We start from the raw sequence: 20,873 nt of genomic DNA, 5'->3' as shown, positions 1-20,873 counted from the left end.
TCAAGATTTCACGTTGCTTTATTAGAGTCGTTTAATTCACATGGTTTAATTTTTAACTCGATATCCATTCACGGATTCTTTTCTAAAATATATATAATACATTTTCGTTTACCTCTGAGATTTTGAACCCTTGATGGGCTTGGAAAAGGGGGAAGAGACGTATTCGTACATAGTTCAACGTATATTGACAGTACAACAATATATTAGAGTATATATCGTAGATGAATATAAATGAATACAAGTTTGAAAAGTAAATACGGGAGAGTACGTTCTTGTCATCACATCGACTTATCACGATTCTTTTTTTTATGTCCAATTTATTTTTACGTTTTTTTCTCATTTTATTCGAAAGCTCCGAACATCGGGCTCTATTGAATTAAATTCTAATATCACTATTTACAATAAATCTACTCGGTTATAATCAATCATTCCTTTTCTTTTTCGCTCTTTTTCTCTCTTTCTCGTTCGCTCATGCAACAACAATTATTCCGGTGGAATAAAAAATATTAAATGGAAGTTTTTAGTTTATCTTCGGGAAGTCATTGACGTATGGATTTTTCCTTCTTTGTGTTTTTTTTTTTTCATGTATCACGATTCAAGCGTGAAGGAACATAAAAATTTGGTACAGATCCGGAGGAACCGAAAATTACGAACTATTTTGGTTTTTATTTTTTGTTTCGTTTCTCGAAATTTTACGTTAAAAAATCGACGATTCATAAATGATTAAAAAAAAATCATTTTACTCGCAATTACTGGAAACTCCTGGGTAATTGTTTTCGCATTGTTACAGTATCCAATTCGGTTCTTTATATGTTGAATATATGTGGCATAGGTCACTATGATTCTAGGACAAGTACAAATCTAATAACTATAAAATATGACGTCATCGATTCTCGACACCGGTTGCAGAAACTCGTCAATACAAACGCACGCTCGCGCGCTGACAAAACAAAAAAATCGTCATCTTATACACGTTATCTTTGTTTTATTGTTTTCATAATCGTCGTGTCTAAGATTCTTGTAAATGTCAAAATTCGATACTATTTTAAGTATTTTTATGATGCGAAAAAAATTATTGCGAATCGATAAAAAGGCACTATTTAATTCTCGGATGAACAAAATGATTTGATTTCTTTTAGGATCCTTCTTTTTACTCGTTATTCGGTAGTAGCAACGCGAAGATGGTCGTGAAGAGATTCATTGCGACGTTTTTGTGTTTTTCTTTGCCTCTTCAGTGAGACCGTCAACTTTTTCATAGTGCACATAGACATATCTATATTGATTGATAATCGTTTATATTAAATATTCTTTATGTTTTGTACCGATATTTTAAGTTTCTTCTGCTCGTCCTAACATGTTTTTTTAGCTTAGTTTTCTTTGTTTTTCGAAATCCTCGTGTATTTTTCTTGCAGCGATGAGTTCTTGAAAATAATGTTTCTCTCAATTACGTCTTTTGACACCTCGTTCGTGCGTCACGTTGAACATAAATTTTGGCAGTTATTCGACCGTTCAGTGTATACTCGCAACTGTTTAGTTTTCTATTTATCGATGCGTTATTTATTTTTTTTTAAATAATTTTACTCGTGATATGGATTATACTCTTTCTCTCACTCATCTTTCGCGCGTCAAGTGGTTAAATCTGTATGGTAACTATCTCGAATCGTTGGCACACTTGAAAGATGCGTGTTGTCATAAAGCAAGTTTTGTCATCTTCGTTTTTCGTCTATTTCTTGTTTTCTCGGTTTTCGAATACTCTGCTTTGCTTCTTCAACACGGTTGAATGATGGATTGTTTGAGGATGATCTCGTACTTGAGAAGAAGACGGGAACGGATAATTCGTCCATCGGAAAAGATTATTGTGCGATTTTATTGTTCTCTTTTCGATTTTCAGTTTTTTTCGGTGAACGGTATTCAAAGTGCGTTCTTGAATGTCAAGATTCTCGGGATTATCATTTTCGAGTATTCTTTTTCTCTTTTTTTTTGTTATTTAACTATTTCAATGGATAATGTAGAAATACTGTTTTTATTCCCTTGTGTTTAGATTTTTCTCAGTATATGAATTTGCTTCGCATGCGCGACGTCGAATCGGATGAAAAAATCATGGACTGCCACGAGGCTGCAGGAGTCACGAATTTTATCCGGGAGGATTAAAAGATTTCTCGGAAGCCGCTTCGATCGACTAATTCACTTTACTGCAAGCTTTTCCTCACTCCAAAAGTCTGGTTTTACCGTCCTTTGAATTCGTCTTGGTTATTCGTTTAATTGACACAATCTGTGAGACTCTACTGACACAATTTTAGCCACAAGAATCGCAGGACGACTCGAGCCCATTCCCGTTGCGGAAGTTAAAAAAAACGTTGAAAACATAAGTCGGAGCTTTTTCTCGGGCCAAAGAAATGGACGAGTCGTCGATCGCAGAAGCTCAGGGCAGTGCATGCCTGAGTCAAATGATAATTCAGTTCTCCTCGAGTATCGTCAGGAGTAGCATTTGTTATCTAGTGAGAATCTCGGGGTTCTGTTGACTCTGTTGAATTTCGTTATTCTGATTAGAATCAGTTTGTGGATAATTGCTCGTGTTAGAAGCTCGGGTATTCGGCTTGATGGATTTAAGTTTGGTCGTACCGCCGTATTTGAAATTAACGTCGCTGCAGGTGTCAAGAGGATGAACGGTTCCGGTGAGGCTCGTCGTGGAATCGCTGCAAATGTCCTCGAGTTTCGTCGTCGGGACTTTTTTGACGGACCCAAGTTCGTAAGCGGATTTCGTCGGCTTGAGTTTTATCTTAGCATTTGTCAGGGGAAGGGAAACCGATTTTTCCAGACTGAGAGCATCGATTTTGAGGGTATTCTCACGACTCTTTTGCAAAGTTCCATTGTCGTTGCCCGGACTCAAATCATCGGTTATTTGTATGTCGATGTTTACGGTTTTTGGATCGTTCTCGTCGTTGTTGTTCGTACGATCGTTTCCTTCGCTTCTCAATGCTGCCATTTGTGCACGTTGTTGTCTAATGTGGTTGTGCGAATTGGCGAAAAATGATGACATTTTTTCCAACTTTGTGCCCAGATTCGGCTGACTCAACGCCGACTTCAGAGGATATGGCGCTTCCATCAAACTGTTGCTTTTCAAGAATTTCGATGATTCACGACCCGTCGAATTACTCTTCGTCGGCTCGTACCTGTTGTTGTTGTCCTCGATCACCTTCAGCGGATACGACTTTGCCAAACTGTTTCGACGCTTCTCAGCCACGCTCAATTGGGCCACTATCCTCCGTACGTCACCAGGAATTTCTATCTCTGTTCGGGAATCTATCAATTGCTGGATGAATGAACCCAACGTCGTAACTGTCACCTCGAGACTGCGATTCTGCGACTCGAGCTTGTGGAACGATGATACTTGAATGGAACGCGTCGTTTCTAGACGGTGCAAATTGCTCATCGCGATCTGAAAATAAAAAATCGTTTGTTTCATTCCATCTTTGCACGAGGATGAAAACTAATGAAATTTATATTAAGATTAGTGCACCAGTATTTGAGATATTAACCATCAAACATTGTTAAAAAAAATCACTCAGAAACCCAAAATTTTCTACTTCAGACGTGACAAATAGTTTATAAAAAGTTGAAGTTTGCACTCATTTTCATGTACAAATACGTGAGACAATTTTTAATTTATACTTCGTCGTTGATATCATTTTGAAATTCTTTTCATGGGAATAAGAAGACAAAACAGTTTGGGGACCGATTAATATTGATAACTGAATAATTTTTCATTTCAAAAAACAGCTCTTCAAGTTTCATTTTAATAACCTTTAGAAAAAAATTACCATCAATGCTTGTATCGTTAATTTTAGCGTAAAAAATGAATGAAATGAAATGCATTCTCCATCGTTCAACGTCACCATAAATATTAATGAGAGATAGTAATCAATAATGCTAACCTCGAGTTGATTGTTGAGATGTGAAACCTGTTGCGTCAGTTGTTTGTTCATCAATTCGAGTTTTTCGATGTTTTCAATCTGAGGCTTAACCGATATCATCTCCTCTTGCAAAACTTGATACTCGACTCGATATTCATTCAGTTGTTTCGCTATTTCCATATCAGGATAAAATACACGCTTCATTACACGATCCAAGACGGCTTTGTCCACGGCCGGAACTTTCGTCTACGAGGAAAAAAGTAACGTCATGTAAATTCAAAGTTTTTCCAGAGAATTCTTAGTCGTGAACAAAATAATATTTCTTACTTTTAGATATTCCATTATCTCCTCGAAACTCTCACAACAGAGTAATTGATCTTGATGATCTTCGAGAAGAGCCAGCGCGACGCGGAATATCACTTCGGAACTTTCCAGAAAGAGCAAATCTGTCAAAAACATGAAAATAATTATTTTTCCGACTTTTCATCATGTTGTGCCTCACGAATAATCCTTCACACGTATAAATCATTTACCAAAGACTCTGGTGACAAAACCTAATGGAAATTGGCTCGCGAAGAGCGTCAATAACCAAGGAGCCGCATAAAGAGTTGGGGAAACTTCATGTTTGTCAAAGTGATCGTAGATCGCGGGTAATCTGTCGTGAAGCAGCCTTGACAACTGATACAGATGTAATTGCAGAGCCGCCATGTCAGGAAGATACAATTTTCGGAGACCCCGACGGAACATTAAATGTCGAAGAAGAAAAAAGGCTTGATCTTCTGACATCTGTAAATAACGTGAAAGAAGCGATTCGCATAAATTATATTTATTTTTCGGAGTGTGAGATCGGGCCAGACTTCTTTATAGTATAAAATGTTTCTCATATGTGATAATGAGGTTCGATTATTCACGATTCTCTTCGTTTTTTTTTAAAAAGGTGGGAATTCATTGATGGAAACTATATCAAACGTAAGAAAATTTTGAAAGAATACAAAAAAAATTGTTCCTCACTAGAAAAAACGTTAAGGTCGTTTGTCGCGAATCCATTACAAGCAACAGTAAATGAAAATAGGCATTAATTTTCGGTTGTGGACAAAATGATGTAGTTTTGTTGAACACATAACAGGAAAATGTTCTGTAAAAATTTGAAAACCGTACATGAAGGAGAAGAACTCCGGCGACGAAACTGAGCCCCTGGCAGTACCCGACCTCGTGATCAAGGAGCGAGTAAGCTTTCAAAAGATTGAAAAGTGCCAATTGTCCAGGGCCCAAAGGTGAGCTGAAGTACGGATGATTAGGAAAAGTTCTGCCAAGATCGATGAGTATCGCGTGTTGCTGCGACGTCAATTGCTTCAATAGCAATTCGTAAGGAGTGTTGTAATTTGGAAAATCTTTCGTTTCGATCGGTGGCTGTTTGAGGCAAAATTGTTCGGCGAGGAATTGCCAAACGTCACCTCTTTTCCCTCGAGGTACTCCCTGCTTTATGGCTTGTAACAACATTTGATTGTCGCACTTCGTTGATATTCGCGACTCTTTGCTCACCAGCAAATCCCACACTTCGGATAACTCACGCGCACAACTGCTCAGCTCATCGTACTCCAATTTTATTCTCTTCATTGTTGCTTCTTCCTGGCGCACTGCAATATAATAAGAAGGATTTGTGAAAACGAAACACCAATTAATCCTCAGTTTGGTCCTAGATTCGAACTTTTTTTTCAATCACGAATTCGAAAATTAGAGAAATGCTTCAATTGTGGTTTCCGATATTTTTAAAGCGCTCTTTTTAATCTTTGTATGGAACTTTTCTAATGAACATTTGAAGAATCGATTATGTAACATCGCAATGTCATGTGACTAAATTCCATCGATTTCTTCAGACTCAATTATCCCTAAATGGTTTATTGTGCTAATCCCGAGGGATTTTTTCTTTTGTTTTTCGTTGGTTTTTCGACAGATTTTCGAGACAGACTTCAAAATCTGTAGTTTCATAGAACACAGAATCGGAATAGTCGTGAACGACGTGGAATCGCTTATTTTGCAGTACCTCGAAGTCTCGTATTCTCTTTCTCCATCCTGATCAGAATGACCTGTTGATTTATAGCTTTTCTCCATAACTCCCGGAGTTCTTCTTTCGTGCGTCGTTGCGGAACGCCCTGATGATTTTTATTGAAATTCACACTGCCAGGCTCGTCCGAATCCTTGTTATCCTGGTCTTTACCAGGAGTTACGACGCGATTCAGGATCGCTTGTCGCCACGAGCCGCTCGATTGATATTTGTTGTTTCCCTCGGCCTCGGTGGGCGACATCTTTGGTGAATTTCCCACTTTAAGGAATCTGTAACAAATAATTCGATAGAACAACATTTTCTAGCGAAATGAACAAAAATTCGGTTCAAACTGACCACAAAAAATTTCTCAAAATCATTTGAAAGGTACAAAAATTGGAAATTCACTTACATATCCATCATGGGACTCTTTGGTCCAGTATTAACAACCAATTGTTGTTCAGGGGAGACTCTCAGAGATCTGGGCCTGTTGGAATCGTTATTCCCATCGACGCTCCCCGGTCCAGAACTCACAGGACTTTGTCTTTCGCTTTTTTGACCGCTGTATTGGTTCGAACCCATACCAAAATCATCTCGCGAGCCCTTTCTCTTCATCAGATGATCGAAGCTGTTCGTCAGTGACCTTTTCGCTTTCATGAAGATTGTGCTTCCGACTCCGACGCTAAGATATTGGTTGAGAAATTCGCTCCTAAATTGAACAAAAACCAGATTCATTAGCGAAAATTTCATGCAGTTTTTTCGTCGATTTTCTACTTGAATCAATCATTTCAATTGACAAATTTTAAAATAAATTTTACCTATTCTCTGCTGTGTCGTGAACATGACGCGTCTGTTTTGCCTCGCAGTGCGCCCGGAGCAACAGCATCCAAAATTGGTTTTGCTCCCGGAGTGTATTCCCGACTCCACAACCTCCGGCTGATTTCGCACCTTCGTATTTAGTCAACACGATTTCTTGCTCATCCTCGGGCAACATTTCCATCCGGGATATGATAATACTTTGAGTTTTTCTTTCATTTTGACCTATTGTCAAAAATAATGAAGGAATAATGGACACGAATTTCAGAATAATTAACACACAAACGCGTCGTCGATAATGCATTAATTTCGTGAATCTACAACCGTAAACATTACTTTATAATTTCTTTCATTCATTTACGATTTTTCAATAATCATTAACGTATTCTTTCACTACGAGCTACTTCTTCTACAGTTTTTTAAAGTAACAATTTTTTCCAATGTGAATAAAATGAAACGATCAAGTTTTACCTTCGATCTCTTGGCACAGTTTATTGTACCAAACCATCGGGCAATGTTCGCACGAAAAAACGGGATGATGTTTTTCTTTTCTTGTGCCATTGCACGTAGCAATAAAAGCCTGAGTTATAGCTGAAAATTGAACAGCAAAGTTAGTAAGAAACGATGACGTGATTGACAATTTTTAAGTCGAGTCCCAAACACTTTTTTTTCTCTCCTTTCGTTCGAGGGAAATTTTTTACCTCCGACAAGATCATCAGCCACAGATTCCGATTGGCATTTAAAGACATAACCGATGAAACACTCCATTGTCGGCTCTCTGCAGATGAATCCGAAGTGTTCGGCATTTTTTATTCCCTGAACGCAGCTCGCGATGTCCTTGAGCTGTTTATGGAGCAACACTTGTTTTCTGTCGGGGCTGATGAGTCTCAAATCGTAACGGCCAACCTGGAAAAGAATTATTGTAAAAAATGTTAGCGAAGGGGAAATCTACACAATGGTTTTTCTTTGTAATCTAAAGGCGATTAACATTTTTTTCAAACGTTCGAACTGCGAACGGCAGGGCAAAAGTCAAAGATTTTTCGAAGCACAGAATTCAATTGAGCGACGATTTTAATAACTTTATGGCCCAATCCTTCAAAGAGTATTTTATTCATCAAAGTATGCAGAAAATACTATAAAAAAAATTCAAACTCAACGATAGCAAAGCAAATGAAAAAAATGAAAGTAAAAAAGGGAACTCGTCAATGAATTTGAAGCTTTTCACACAATTTTTATACATGAACGAGGATCTTTTTAAAAAGTTTGTCACATCACTAAAAAGCGAAATTCACGTAATTTTTGTTGTCTCCTTTATTCGGGATAAAAGAGTGAAAATACGATGATCCAACCTGAAATAGCATTGTGCGATTGTGATCGTCGTTTCCTTTGGAAGAATCACGTCGTGGTCCGAGGACACTTCCGGTGGAGGCAGCCCTATTTCTCATCATTTCGGGGACGTCTATTCTCGAGGTGAGATTTTTCTTTGGCACGTTTGGACTATCTTGTTGTGAATTATTGCCGCGATTTGAGGGTGGCAGAGATTCGACGGAACCACCAAGAGCGGTGGCAACCCCCAACGGGCTGGAGGGTGACAGAACCGTCGAGCTGGAAACATTGTCTGTGCTCCCCAGTTCGCTGGTGCTTGAATCCTGCAATAAATCTGACGTGAAAAGGGAGTTCTTTTTTCTCACCTGCTCCAGTAAAAACAAAAAGTCAAAGAATTTATTCTCACGGCGCTGCCTCTTCGGATCTCGCTCGACAAATTTGCGCTAATCGCCTGTATCCGAAGTTGCTGACATTCTTGCAGAAGATTGCTCGTCGAAGATTTCGACTTTTCGAGACCGTGGGCTCGAAATTTGACGAGGGCATCATCGATAAACGATTCCGGTACTTTTTGATGCGGCAACTTCATTTTTCCAACGTACAGCACCTTTTTAGAGTAAAAAAAAAAAACAATCGATCCATAAATTAACATGAAAATAACCTCGAAGTCTTAGAAAATTGCATTTTTTCAAACGCTACGAAGATTGATGATTATTTTTTTCAAGAAAATATTCGATTGAAATATCAGAGTTTTTTCACGATTAACGAATTGTTGTTATTCCAAATAAATTTTAATTTTCCTCAGTTTTTGCGCATCTTTTTGATTTCATCCAAATTGTGTTTTAGAACATGAACATTAAATGCATTGTAATTTTATTTTTGTATTGAATATTTTTGACGTAAAAGCGTGTACTAAACTCATATTTTTATTGTAGATTTTAAAAAGGGTTTAGAAACATCTAAAAAATGAGTCATGGAAAAAGAATGAAAAGTCATTTCTTGAAACGTCCAAAAATTGGCTCATTGTTTATCGATGAATTTTTGCTTGAAGGAAGCTACAAAGTTTTACTCCAATCCCAGTCCTTGAACAGCAAAGAGAGAGAGAGAGAGAGAGAGCAACTTTTTTCCTCAATTACCTCAAAGAAGTGAGAAGAACTCGGCGATATGTCAGCCCCAATTGTAGTGAGCGTTGCAGCGCTGCTCTGAGATCTCTGGGGCACATCGCGATCTTTATCGATCCTGGCCAACGACGCTTGTTCCTTCATCGCGCTGAACAACTCTTGAACCTAAAGAGCAAGAAAGAATAATGGAATTCATTAGGAAATCAATAAATTGTCATACGCATAAATTTTTGTGGGGGAAGAAACAATGAAGACTTGATAAAAAAGCGGCGGAGTCAGGAAAGATTTAACCGCAAAGGTCGTCGAGTCAAACGAACTGTTTATTCGCAATAATGACGAATAATAATCTTCGCGATTAAATAATCTGCAAAATTAGGCCAATGCTCAAGGACGAGTACTCAAAAGTGAAACAATGGTACATTGGCTCGCACCTCTCAGACCAGTGACAGCCGATGAAGAAAATTCATTTCGCAAGCGGAATAAGTGAGGTTGACGTCGACCAAAATACGCAACGAAATATCCAAGCAATTATTTTTCGTCCTACATTTTATGATTCTACTAAAAATATCAGCAAAGTTGAATTTTTTCGGATTTTTCCCTCATAGAAAAGCGAATAAAGTAAATACAACTAACGATTCCTCAAATAATAATAATTAGAAGTTTTCTAATGTCATTTTTCACAAATAATTAATTAATTGTATACTACGGAACGAGACTCGAACGAAAAGTAAGCAATCACATTTGACAATCTCCACTCTCAATCCCTGGAATAAAAAAGTGTTTGTTTGTGTTGCATTTCTCACGCTCTCTCGAGTCGAAAAAAGGTGAGTAAAACCAAGTGAAAATTCTGCATAGTTGGGGTGACACAGAAAGAAAGATCGTCAGCAACGAGGCTTCCCTCATCCAATTAGGGGACGAGCTTTTCATTATTGTAGTCCAGAACTCGAGAGCCTCGTACACACACTCGAGTATATTATGTACACGTCAAAATATATCGTCGTGAGGAGGAGCTTCGTATCTATCTGAGACTGCAATCACCAGAAACACGTGTCTGTTTGGCCCATTTTTTTTTATTTCAACGCTTTGGAATCGAACCAAAAATGGAAAAAAAAAATTCAATAGTTGAATCCTGAGATTAAATTTTACTGAAAGTCTGAACTTAATCAAAAAAAGTAATTCAAAATGGTTCATAATTTTTTTCTTTCAAAATACATTTTTCTTTTTTTCACTGGGATTGAATGAAATTATTTAATAGAATCTCTTGCAAATCCAGATTCTTTTTATAAATATTTTCTCGAAGCTTCGACCCAGATTTGAAAATTCTTGCACAAAATCGTATCATCAAATCTTAGAACGAAATTGAATTGTGAAAATATGCAATGATCGAAAAATCACGATTGAAAACGGAGCCCGATTCGTCCAAACCGTGGAGTTTAAGAAGCTTGGAAATCAGCAATCGTGTAGAGGATCAAACGATTCGATGTTACAACTAAATGGAGTGTCGAAAAATTGCAGATTAGAGAAAAAATCTGATCAAAGACCAAGCATCCAGTCGAGATTTCTGTTCGTCGAATGTCGTCTATTTTGAGTTACTAGAAGCGAATGAAATTCTTATTTCTCAGGTTTCCCTTTTCTAAATTCAACTTCTTTGTGTGGTTGAAAAAATTGGCACGTTTTTTCCCGAGCTGCAGTGGAGCTTTCGTATCGACGAGAGCTTTTCAATATTTCACGAAAAGAGGAATTGGCAGAATATGCAACGAGGATGCAAAAGCGTCGAACGCAAAGTCCGAGGTCGACGATGCGTTTGCGTCTTTGCTTCGAGATTTGACGTAGCTTCTCGTCTCTGCGATTTCGCGAGTCATAAATCGAGCAGAGACTTTCGAAGAGAAAAAACATTGCGTCGCATAACCGAGTCGAATTTTCCATATTTTTATGGAAAGATACTCGAACGAGGTTGTTGTTTTCCAACAAAATTGTTATTCCGTTATCGATGTAATTTTTTTGCCAATTTCTTTTTCCGCGACGTCGTAAATTCTCGAGGATTTCGTGACCAATCGAACGTACTCATTATGCATAATGATTCGCCTCTTATCGTCATTCTTTTAAGGCAGTTGTTTTCGTTACTTTCCCTATCCGTCTTCCAACCAACATTTGTTTTTTTCCTCGAATATAAACAAGCTCGAAAAATACCTCCTCCCAGCACGTTTTTTTGTGTACTCGCGATCGTATACGAGAAATAGAGAACACGGTCATCCTCGCTCTGAGGCCTGGCAGTGGCTTTGGATTCTTGCTCACGTTGCCTCAGTACGAATTTAGAACTGCGGCGTATTGTTTTTTTTTCCTCTCGTTTTTTGCTCTCTCATCTTCTCCTCGGCCTCAGAAGCTCTGTGGCCTGAGTTATCACGATCTGTTTTTTCTCGTTTCATCGAGACTTTCTCTTTGTTACTATTTTTTCGTTAGAATTTCAAATTTGTGACAAAAATTTGACAATTTATCAGAATTTCATGGAAAGCTTGTGTCGCGGGGATGATTGAGTTTAAAAAATTATCGCATTATCGATTATTTAATAGACATCATTTTTATTATAAAATTTTCTCACCAGCGGTTTTTTATTGAGGGCGCTCGCGTCACTGTACGACGTGACAGTGACGTAGGGGCTGGAGGTAGAAATCGGCACGGTAATCATTTTGTGCGTCAGTATAGAATCGCTTTTCTGTTTTCCTTTTCCTTTTTTCTCTTTGTTTTTTTTTTCTTTTTTTTTTTTTATTCTAGAAACGAACGCGATCGTTTTAATGAAGCAATAATTTCACAGGCCCTCGTTCATAATTATGTAATTCGTAGCTCTCGGCGATATGAAAACTAGAATTAATGACGTTTCATCGAGAGGAAGTCACTTGGCGTATTCCGCCGGAAACAAATAATCCCTTGAATGGCACTCCGATCACAGTAATCCTCAAAAGCAATTTGAACAATTATTTTGTCTTGATGATAAATCAAAGCGTAATTGCTCCAATTCTATCGACCGTGGTCGATTCGATAATCAAAAATTTATCAGGTCCGTCCAGTCCCCCGACGAAAATGCGAGAAAATACGATAAAAATTCGATCGTTTTAAGCCACTCGAACGTTACTTTCGAGCAATTTATTTCACTCCTCAATCAATGAAAACGAGCTCAACTCCCTCAACGTTTTCAGGCACTTGGATGTTTTTCGGGCCCGATTAGAATCCCTTTTTGTTTTTTAAGGCGAAATTCACTCAGCCGAAAATGGAATTAAGGTAATTTCACTTTCCCTTGGGCGGTCGAACGTAGCGCGAAAATAGTACGAAAAAAGGAGATAAAATGGAGACGATAAGAGAGCAACACTTCGGCAGGAAAAGACGCGCGTGTTCCACGCTCGACGTCCCTGGAGGACGGAGGTACGAACGTCGACTGGCAACTCTCTTCGGAGCTTTCTGGTGTGCGTAGAAAAGCCCCGAGAGGGAACAACTCGAGGCTGCTCGGTGGGTGCTCGTCGATGCGAATAGCCCATGCTCTCTTTCGAACGTGCTCCACTCTCTATTTCTTGATGATCGTTTAACTATATCGACACACCAACGTGTTAACACACATACGCGGGATTACAGAGCCGCGGAACGAACGATTGAGACGATAAACGTACGTCAAAGATCCTCGCAAGAGGAAGCAAGAAAACCAAGGTTGTGCAGCAAGAAACATCCAAATTGTGATGCTCCAGTCGACTATTTATTCGCTTCAATTTCCTCTCATTTCACCTGAAAAAATGATCAATGCATTTCTCACATCACCGCGACACTCCTCATTCCTTTTTTCATTATTTCATTCAATCGAGAGCATTTTGTTTCATTGTTTTTTTCTAAGTCATCAATTTTAAAATTGTTTCAACATTTTATGACTTTTTTTGATTTTTTCGAAAGATACTCAAAATTGCACGAGTTCTCATGTGATTTTTGATCGTCTTCGTTCGAAAACTTTCATCGTCGAAAGCAGGGTTTTAACGACTCCACTGTATGGGAAAGGTTCGAACGAGAAATTAATGGAAGCATATTCGGGCGATTGGCACAAAAATTGAAGTGACGAAACGATTGTTTTGGAGTAATTTACAGTATTTAATAAATTGGTGAGAATTTGATGTTTCTCGTTCGATAAATATGATCGGATGACATTGAGGCAAGTACGATCGTGCCGAAAGAATTAATTTGCTCTTTCTCCGTGGGGTTCTTCCGCGAGAAACAACAAAAATAAGGGCCTTCATGTGTCGCTGTTTCTTACATTAATCTTGATTATTATTTTTCTCCATTAGTGTGATGAGTAATTGGATTAGTGTAGGGGAGTGTCGTCCCCGAAACGCAGTGAGAGTCTTGCTCGCAGAAGGGGATCGAATGAGGCTCTAGAAAATATGACACATGCCCTTAGTCGATATGAAGTACGATAATTTGGCCACCGAATAAGGCCAATTGTCGAAAAACCTGAAGCAGGAAGGCCTGAAAAAAATATTGACATTTCCGTGGCTTGGAACGAAAGTGCTTTCTTCCAGGCTGGCTGCGAAAAGAGGTTAAGAAACTTGGAAAAATACAAGTGAAAAAAGAGAGACGAAAAACTACGAGGGTCCCCAACCTCTTGCCGAGACGCGATAGCATTCCGGCTATTCTCAGACCACCAGGTAAAAATGAACTTGTGCCTGTATTCACTCGTTCCTTCTCTCTCCCTCGACAACAACTCTGTAGAAATGAGGGGAAGACGAATTTAATTGGACGCGATGACGTCTTTGAGACTCGGACCGGCTTCCTTTTGTTTAAGGTAGTTCATGCACGAAACGATTTTCTTAAGAAAGTCTTTAAATTAACAGAATTTAAATGGTTGATCGACTGAATATCAAATTTTAAAGGGCTTGTCTCATTGTTTATTGAGACAAATAGAGACTAGGCGTAAAAAATGGTTTATCTTTGGCAATAACGAATGAACGCTTCTTACGAAGTTTATGAAAAAGTACACAATAACAATAAAGTACGCAATGAAGGTTTGGGAAAAAATTCGAGACGATTTTCTCAGCAGCAATAAAGATATATTACGTTCAAGATTGAACGAAATTGGTAATGAGCACTCGTGTAACCTCACACTTGCTTAATTCGGCATTTTGTTCCTTCTTGGCTTGACCCATTCCTGTCTTTTTATTAAAACTTTTTTCTTCATCAATTTCCCTTTGTGTTATCCCTTTGCGCTCTCTAAAGCGATTTTTTACATAAAACACTGTAGTAATTTCGCCAGGGACGAATCGAGTTTGGGGTTCAGTCAGCGATGGATCCCCGATTAATAAATGGCTTGTAATTTCATTCGCCAAAAGATAAGTTGAAAGAAATTATTTGCAATATCGAATTGATAATTTTGACATGGATTTAGAGTGATTATATCTTTAATTAAGGAGTAAAAATCGGTTCAACTTAAACACCCAATAAAATACGACCCTTCGGACATGATCTACCTTAACTTTGCTATTTCGTTGCATTACACTTTACAAAAAGTGTACAGTGTGTAAGACTACACACTTTTTTCCCCCAGCATCGAATCCACTCTCCTGCGAATAAGCTCGCAGCTACCGGGCATTATTTACGACCGTTCTTCTCGTTATTCCCACTCTAATGCGGCCTTGAATATCCACGAAAGTAATAAAAATGCGTATAAACAAATTTGCACGTGTTGCAAATAGGAAAACATTCGAGTTTTGGCACGACTCGGCAAAACTCCATTTTACTGAACTGCTTTTTCAGGCGAACATCGTCGGAAAATGTTTTCCTTGATTACTAGAAAACAAGAAAAAGATTTTCAAGTTTCCCTAACTAAAAAAATCCGTGTGCGCAATATTTTGGGAGTTTTATTCTTGTCGTTTTATTGGTATTCTGAGTGGCCTCTAATACGTCTGAATATAGCTTTTGACTGTTATGAGAAGCTGACTGACAACATTTCTGGTCGGATTATAATTCTTATGCTTGGAGATTCCATATATGTAACCAACATATATAACAATTGGAAAATGTGTGATCTTTATGTCGCTGAAGTTTCCAACGTTGGACTTCAACTAAATTGAAAAAAAAAATCATATCTTTTTTATATCCTGAATCACTTCGTGAAGTCAAGAAAAGAAGACGTGCCAAATTTGGTCGAAATATTCGTTCCGGAATACCCCCGTCACAAGGGTACAATTGTCGACAAAACCGTCCCGAGCTGAATTTTGAGACAAATGATCATTCTTATTTTTTTTTTATTCACGATTTGCTTCTCGAGGCAGGAACAGAGGGACTTGCCACGATTGATCGAAAAATTCGCTTCAGAACATTGTGTTCCGTGGGTGTTTTTTAACCCATTAATGCCCGAGCATCCAAACTTTCAACGCGATTATTTTTTGTGTTATAGCCGTTGAAAAAATGTTGTTTTCAGGTATATCGACGTAGAATTTTACGCTCTTGCAGAATATTAGTTCAAAATTCCGATTAAACATTAAGAAAAAAAAATATGTGGGAAGTCATTTTTTCGATTTTTGCAATTATCGAAAAATTTTTAAATTTTTGAACCTTGCAATTTTTTCATAGTCTATTGCCTTCGAATTTTTTTTTCGGTCATTACAACTTTGTCTCATTCGACTCAGAATCGCGTGAAACATGTTTCGAACCCATCGTGGGAGGTCATTTATTGATTTTTGATATTTTCGAAAATTTTCAAAATTTTCAAACCTTGGAATTTTTTCAAAGTCTATTGCCTTCGAAATTTTTTTTTTTTTCGGTCATTACAACTTTGTCTCATTCGACTCAGAATCGCGTGAAACATGTTTCGAACCCATCGCGGGAGGTCATTTTTTGATTTTTGATATTTTCGAAAATTTTCGAACCTTGGAATTTTTTCATAGTCTATTGCCTTCGAAATTTTTATTTTTTTTCGGTCATTACAACTTCGTCTCACTCGACTCAGAATCGCGTGAAACATGTTTCGAACCCATCGTGGGAGGTCATTTATTGATTTTTGATATTTTCGAAAATTTTCAAAATTTTCGAACCTTGGAATTTTTTCATAGTCTATTGCCTTCGAAATTTTTATTTTTTTTCGGTCATTACAACTTTGTCTCATTCGACTCAGAATCGCGTGAAACATGTTTCGAACCCATCGTGGGAGGTCATTTTTTCGATTTTTGAAATTTTTGAAAATTTTGACCCTTAAAATGGGGGTTTTCCGGAACGAATTTTTTCACCAAACTTAGCAATCTTCCTTTTTTGACCTCACGAAGTGATTCGTGAAATAAAAAAGAGGTGAATCGAAAATTTTTTTTTTCCAATTTCGTTCAAGTCCAACGTTTGAAACTTCAGCGATCCTTAATAACCTGTAAAATTTCATACGTTTATTCGGAAATGACAGGCAGCACGTAAGAACGAATCAACATTTAATCATCATAATGAAATTATTTTTCGTCCTTCAAAGTGCCTGCAAAGTACAGCTAAAAGGAATAAAATGGTTTTTCAATATTGAAACAGCCACATATGAAATTCTAATTTTCATGGTATGTATACAGTATAAAATTATTTCTAATGGTTCCCTCATACAATCATAATTTTACATTCCATTCCAGAGCTCATTTGATGTACAAGCAGTTGGATGCAATCAATGACTCAATTTATTTAAATTCTTTTGTCAGAAACTTCATTAAGGGGTAATGAAAATACACGAGAAAGCAGCATCTATTGATTGAAATTACACGAGCATTCTTATCAAAATCACCTGGCGTAAGTTCGGTTGAATTTTGATTTTTGAACAATTTGACAAAAACTATATGTTTGTTTTAAAAAACTGGCTGGTGTTGGTAAGCTAAGGGTAATCGATGAAACGTGACCAGCAGGAGATTCTTAAATAATTCATTGAGCGCAACGATAAAAGATGATAAAAAGCAGTGTTTTTTGCCCCTGCACCTCCTCGTGATTGCTCGTTTTTTATTCCGTAAATCAATCGCATCCGCACCAACTTTGATTCGTTCTCGCGTCTCTATCGAGAACGCCGTCGAGAATTCGCGGGCGAATGACGACGACGAGCATCGCAGAACAGAAAAATACTCGCGCGTTTCTGTGGTGTGGGAGAAAAAAGGTAAAAATTGAAAGTAAGTACACTCGTGCGAGTCCGACGTTTAACCACAGTCATTTTACATCCGCGTGGCGAATATACGCGAGTAAAGCGCATCGGCCAGGCCAAAGAGTCAAGTATGCAATTGAGCGTGGATCGGCGTGGATCCCAATATATAAACGTGTAGAAAAATGTCTGTATGAAATTTCCGCGTATATTTACGCGTTACGAAACAAAAGATCGCTCGGCGAGTGTAAAAAAAAATCGCAAGAGTGCAACGATCATCGTCGCATTGTCACGAGACGCTTGCTTTTTCCCCCGATCTCTCTCCCCACCCCGTCTTCGGTATTTCGAAAAGGAGAAAAAAGTTTTGAACTATGTTGAATTCGCAGCGTCTAACAGCCGTCGAGAGCTAATTCCTCGAGGATTTTACGACCCGTTTCGACCTCCTTCGACTCGCAAAAACTCAAGAGCTTTTTCCCGTTTTTGCGGAGCAAAGATCCTCCGGCAAATCTCTCAATTATCGCTCGATTATTCACGCTTTTTTATCTCGACTATTCCGAGGTGTCGCGACTCCGTTTACACGTTTTACTTTTTCCCTTTCCTCCGACTTCGGAATACCATTCCGAGAGACTTTTTCAGCCGCGAATCGAAGCGTGGCCTTGAAAAGTGGGAACCGTTGCCCCGATTTTTCTTCCAGCCTAAATAAAACGTGCAGTTCGAGGTTTCTTCGCCCCTTTTTTCGCGTCTTTCGACGCTCCACTCTCCCTCGAAACAACACCGACGAAGGCCCCTGGTTCCGCTCCGAACACTCTTTACGTAACGAATTTGCAGTTGCGATTGCACCTTCTAATGCGACTCGGAAAGAAAATCAAGGAGATAAGCTGACGTGAGCCGTGCGCTTTTACACCCACGAGACACCGCGCTCGGAGTATGCTCACAAACCTATGAAAATATTGCTTGCATAATCGCGAGAAGGAGACGTTTAGACCTGCGGCGGCGTCGATCTCGTCGACCTTCTTCGATAGTTGGAGACTTCTTTTTGGAAATCGAGTTAATGGGGCCCGAGATAAAGGGGAACCTACTTTTGCTCACGCTCTTCCGCGTGCAGCCACTCCAATAAACGGTTTTTAGTGCAGACAGCTCCGAGGGGGGGCAAGAGAAAGGAAGTGAAGCTGGAAACCTGTGTAAACACACAATTCCAGTGAAAACCAAAGGAATCGAGTCCCCCGACGAAGTAGCGCATCATTCTCATATTAAAATGCTACACGCAGTGTAATTAAAGAGCGCGTAATCTCATTTGAAATTCCAGCCGTCGTTCGCACCGGAAGATTAGAAAAACTGAGCAAAACATCGGCATTTATCGCGACGGGCTCGCTGTCGATTCACGGATCGTTGAAAAGCGTATTTTTTCGATATTTCTCACGCCCACAAAATGAGATTCCGATGGAAAATAAAATTCCTCTAACAATTTTGTGGGCCGAATCCAATGGAATAGAAATTTCAAAATAATCGTCGTGTCATTTCCATCAAGTGGCTAGAAACGAGTGCAAATATTAATTGGAGGCTCGACGAACTTTCATTCGAACGTTCAAAAAGAGTGTAAAAATGTAAATTTTTGTCAAATTCGTAAAGCTTTCGGCTCCGTAATTCCGAGGCAACTCACCGATTCGTCCGTTTTCGAGCGGTCTATAAATCCTGATCTCGAAGGCAAAATAGCGGCGCTCAACAGTAAAATTGAACGTCCGGTTACAACGGGAAAAAAAGTATCACAAATTATTCCTTAGCGGAATAGTCACGTCGAGCACTGCAGATGCGAAGAAAAGGAAAAATAAGAAAACGAGTGTTTCACAGCACAGAATTCCCGAGGACTGATTATTTGACACGATTGTTAAATAAGTTTATTAAACGAGGTGTTTTCGATGCTCAATAATCGTATGGACATCGAAGACGTGAATAAATCGCGGACGAGGAGAAAATCGCGCGTCTCGTCCATTCGCGAACGTTTGAATGAAAACTATGGCAGAGGAGAGAAGTGGACTCACGACCGAGAGAGACTACGACACTGCGCTACTGCTTTTTTTCTCTCCTTTCTGCTTCTGCTTGCCCGACGATGTTGTCGTTTGTATTTTTATTTCTTTTTATTTAACCGAGGCTCTCTTGTCTAAGGACAAATTTAATAATAGTGCGTCGTCTCGCGGGCGTGTGTCCATTTCGTCGTCGTCGTCGTCGTATTCACAGGTGCATATTGCGTGCATAATACGTGGGAAACATCGGAGACAGAGACCGAATTACTCGAAATCAACCGCCGAGAGCAGGAGAGAAAGAGCCAGAGAGAGATGGAAAGGTCGTAGAAACGTGCTATTGGAACTAGAAGACGATTGGCTCTACCTGACTCTCTGCCAAAAGACACATGTCCCAAGCCAGCTTTGAAACTGACATCGAGACCAAATCGCCGGTTCAAAGTTTATTGCGAACGGGACCGATCGTATGAGGAACAAGAAACAAAGAGAGAGGGAGAGATGAAAATATTTTGAGAAAATTACATTTTTTTCAATTCTCATTACAATTTTTGTGCTTTTCGTAAATTGTTTTCTTTTTTTTTTTTGACGATCAAAAAATTATTCCAATGACAAATGCACGGGATATTCTCTCATTATTTGTGCGGAGCTTGATTGAAAGAATCGATAATTTGTTAAGGCGTCGTTTTAAGAGCTCGATGGAAGAATAGGAGTAACGATTAATTCGCGAAATCGTTGACTAATGCAAAATTCCACGGTTTACGTATTTTGCGATTTACTTCAAATTCTTCTCATTCTAGTTCTTGAAAATTTCTCTCCGAATCGACTGCGCAGTTTTCTTCTAAATTTTTCAGTTCACCAATTGCGACGATTTTACGTTTTTTTCTTCGATCTCATTCAAGGCATTTGACGAAAGGGAAAAGCTTGGATGATGCGAGAATTGAGTCAAGAAAAAATGATGAAAAAATATAAATATTTGAAAGTTTGAATAAAGTTTATAAGCCTTGAATTCAGGTTTTCGATATTTCAAAGGAAACTGAGAGAGCAGTAAAAAAACAAATTTTGACGTCGGATGAATAGAAGTTTCAGAAAACGTCATAAGGGAACATTGGGAAATGTATTTGAGAGAAAAAGAAACGAATTTTTCGTGCCGTTAGCCGCGATCGTGAACTGAATTCGCAATTAAAAATGCGGAGAAAAATAAACTGAGAATAAAATCGAAGCGATTTATCCCCGCGTGTATTGGCAAGATCGTGACAAGATTGACGATTCGTGCGGGATCGATGCTCCCGAAGATCGAGTAGAAAGGAAGAGGTGAAGAAAGAATGAAAAAAAAAAACGCGAACAAGAAAGAAAGGAGCGGGAGAAAGAGAGAGAAAAAATCCTTGTTTCATGAATTCGAATATAAACAGGCGACAGTGCAGTAAACTCTCGAAGTATCGACGACCCAATTTCCTCGCAAGATTTCTATGCAAAAACTTGAGCTCGCTCGACCATGTAGCACGAGTATAAAATCAG

The 20,873-nt window shown here is 38.7% G+C and overlaps 1 protein-coding gene across 4 annotated transcripts in view; it reads right to left on the bottom strand.

Annotated features, from left to right (window-relative positions):
- The window catches only part of plx (PTB_TBC1D1_like and TBC domain-containing protein plx), a 30,959-nt gene continuing 10,086 nt past the window's right edge, over positions 1-20,873 (bottom strand). For 2 of the 4 annotated variants that reach the window (XM_043430865.1, XM_043430868.1), the window contains 13 exons: positions 9,234-9,383; positions 8,507-8,704; positions 8,124-8,423; positions 7,476-7,680; positions 7,246-7,365; positions 6,777-6,999; positions 6,371-6,667; positions 5,959-6,248; positions 5,073-5,551; positions 4,448-4,700; positions 4,242-4,360; positions 3,936-4,160; positions 1-3,439 (listed from right to left, as the gene is read on the bottom strand). In XM_043430865.1, coding sequence (XP_043286800.1) covers positions 2,492-3,439; positions 3,936-4,160; positions 4,242-4,360; positions 4,448-4,700; positions 5,073-5,551; positions 5,959-6,248; positions 6,371-6,667; positions 6,777-6,999; positions 7,246-7,365; positions 7,476-7,680; positions 8,124-8,423; positions 8,507-8,704; positions 9,234-9,383 — 3,807 coding nt within the window. In that variant the 3' untranslated portion in view covers positions 1-2,491. Of the gene's footprint in view, positions 3,440-3,935; positions 4,161-4,241; positions 4,361-4,447; positions 4,701-5,072; positions 5,552-5,958; positions 6,249-6,370; positions 6,668-6,776; positions 7,000-7,245; positions 7,366-7,475; positions 7,681-8,123; positions 8,424-8,506; positions 8,705-9,233; positions 9,384-11,817; positions 12,707-19,000; positions 19,409-20,873 lie in introns of those variants that run through there. The other 2 variants (XM_043430867.1, XM_043430866.1) reach the window with 2 other exon arrangements.

The sequence above is a fragment of the Venturia canescens genome, chromosome 10 (assembly GCF_019457755.1).
Source record: "Venturia canescens isolate UGA chromosome 10, ASM1945775v1, whole genome shotgun sequence".
In the NCBI taxonomy this organism is placed as follows: domain Eukaryota; kingdom Metazoa; phylum Arthropoda; class Insecta; order Hymenoptera; family Ichneumonidae; genus Venturia; species Venturia canescens.
The sequence above is the reverse complement of the archived record's forward strand: the minus strand, read 5'-3'. Positions and strand labels throughout refer to the sequence as shown.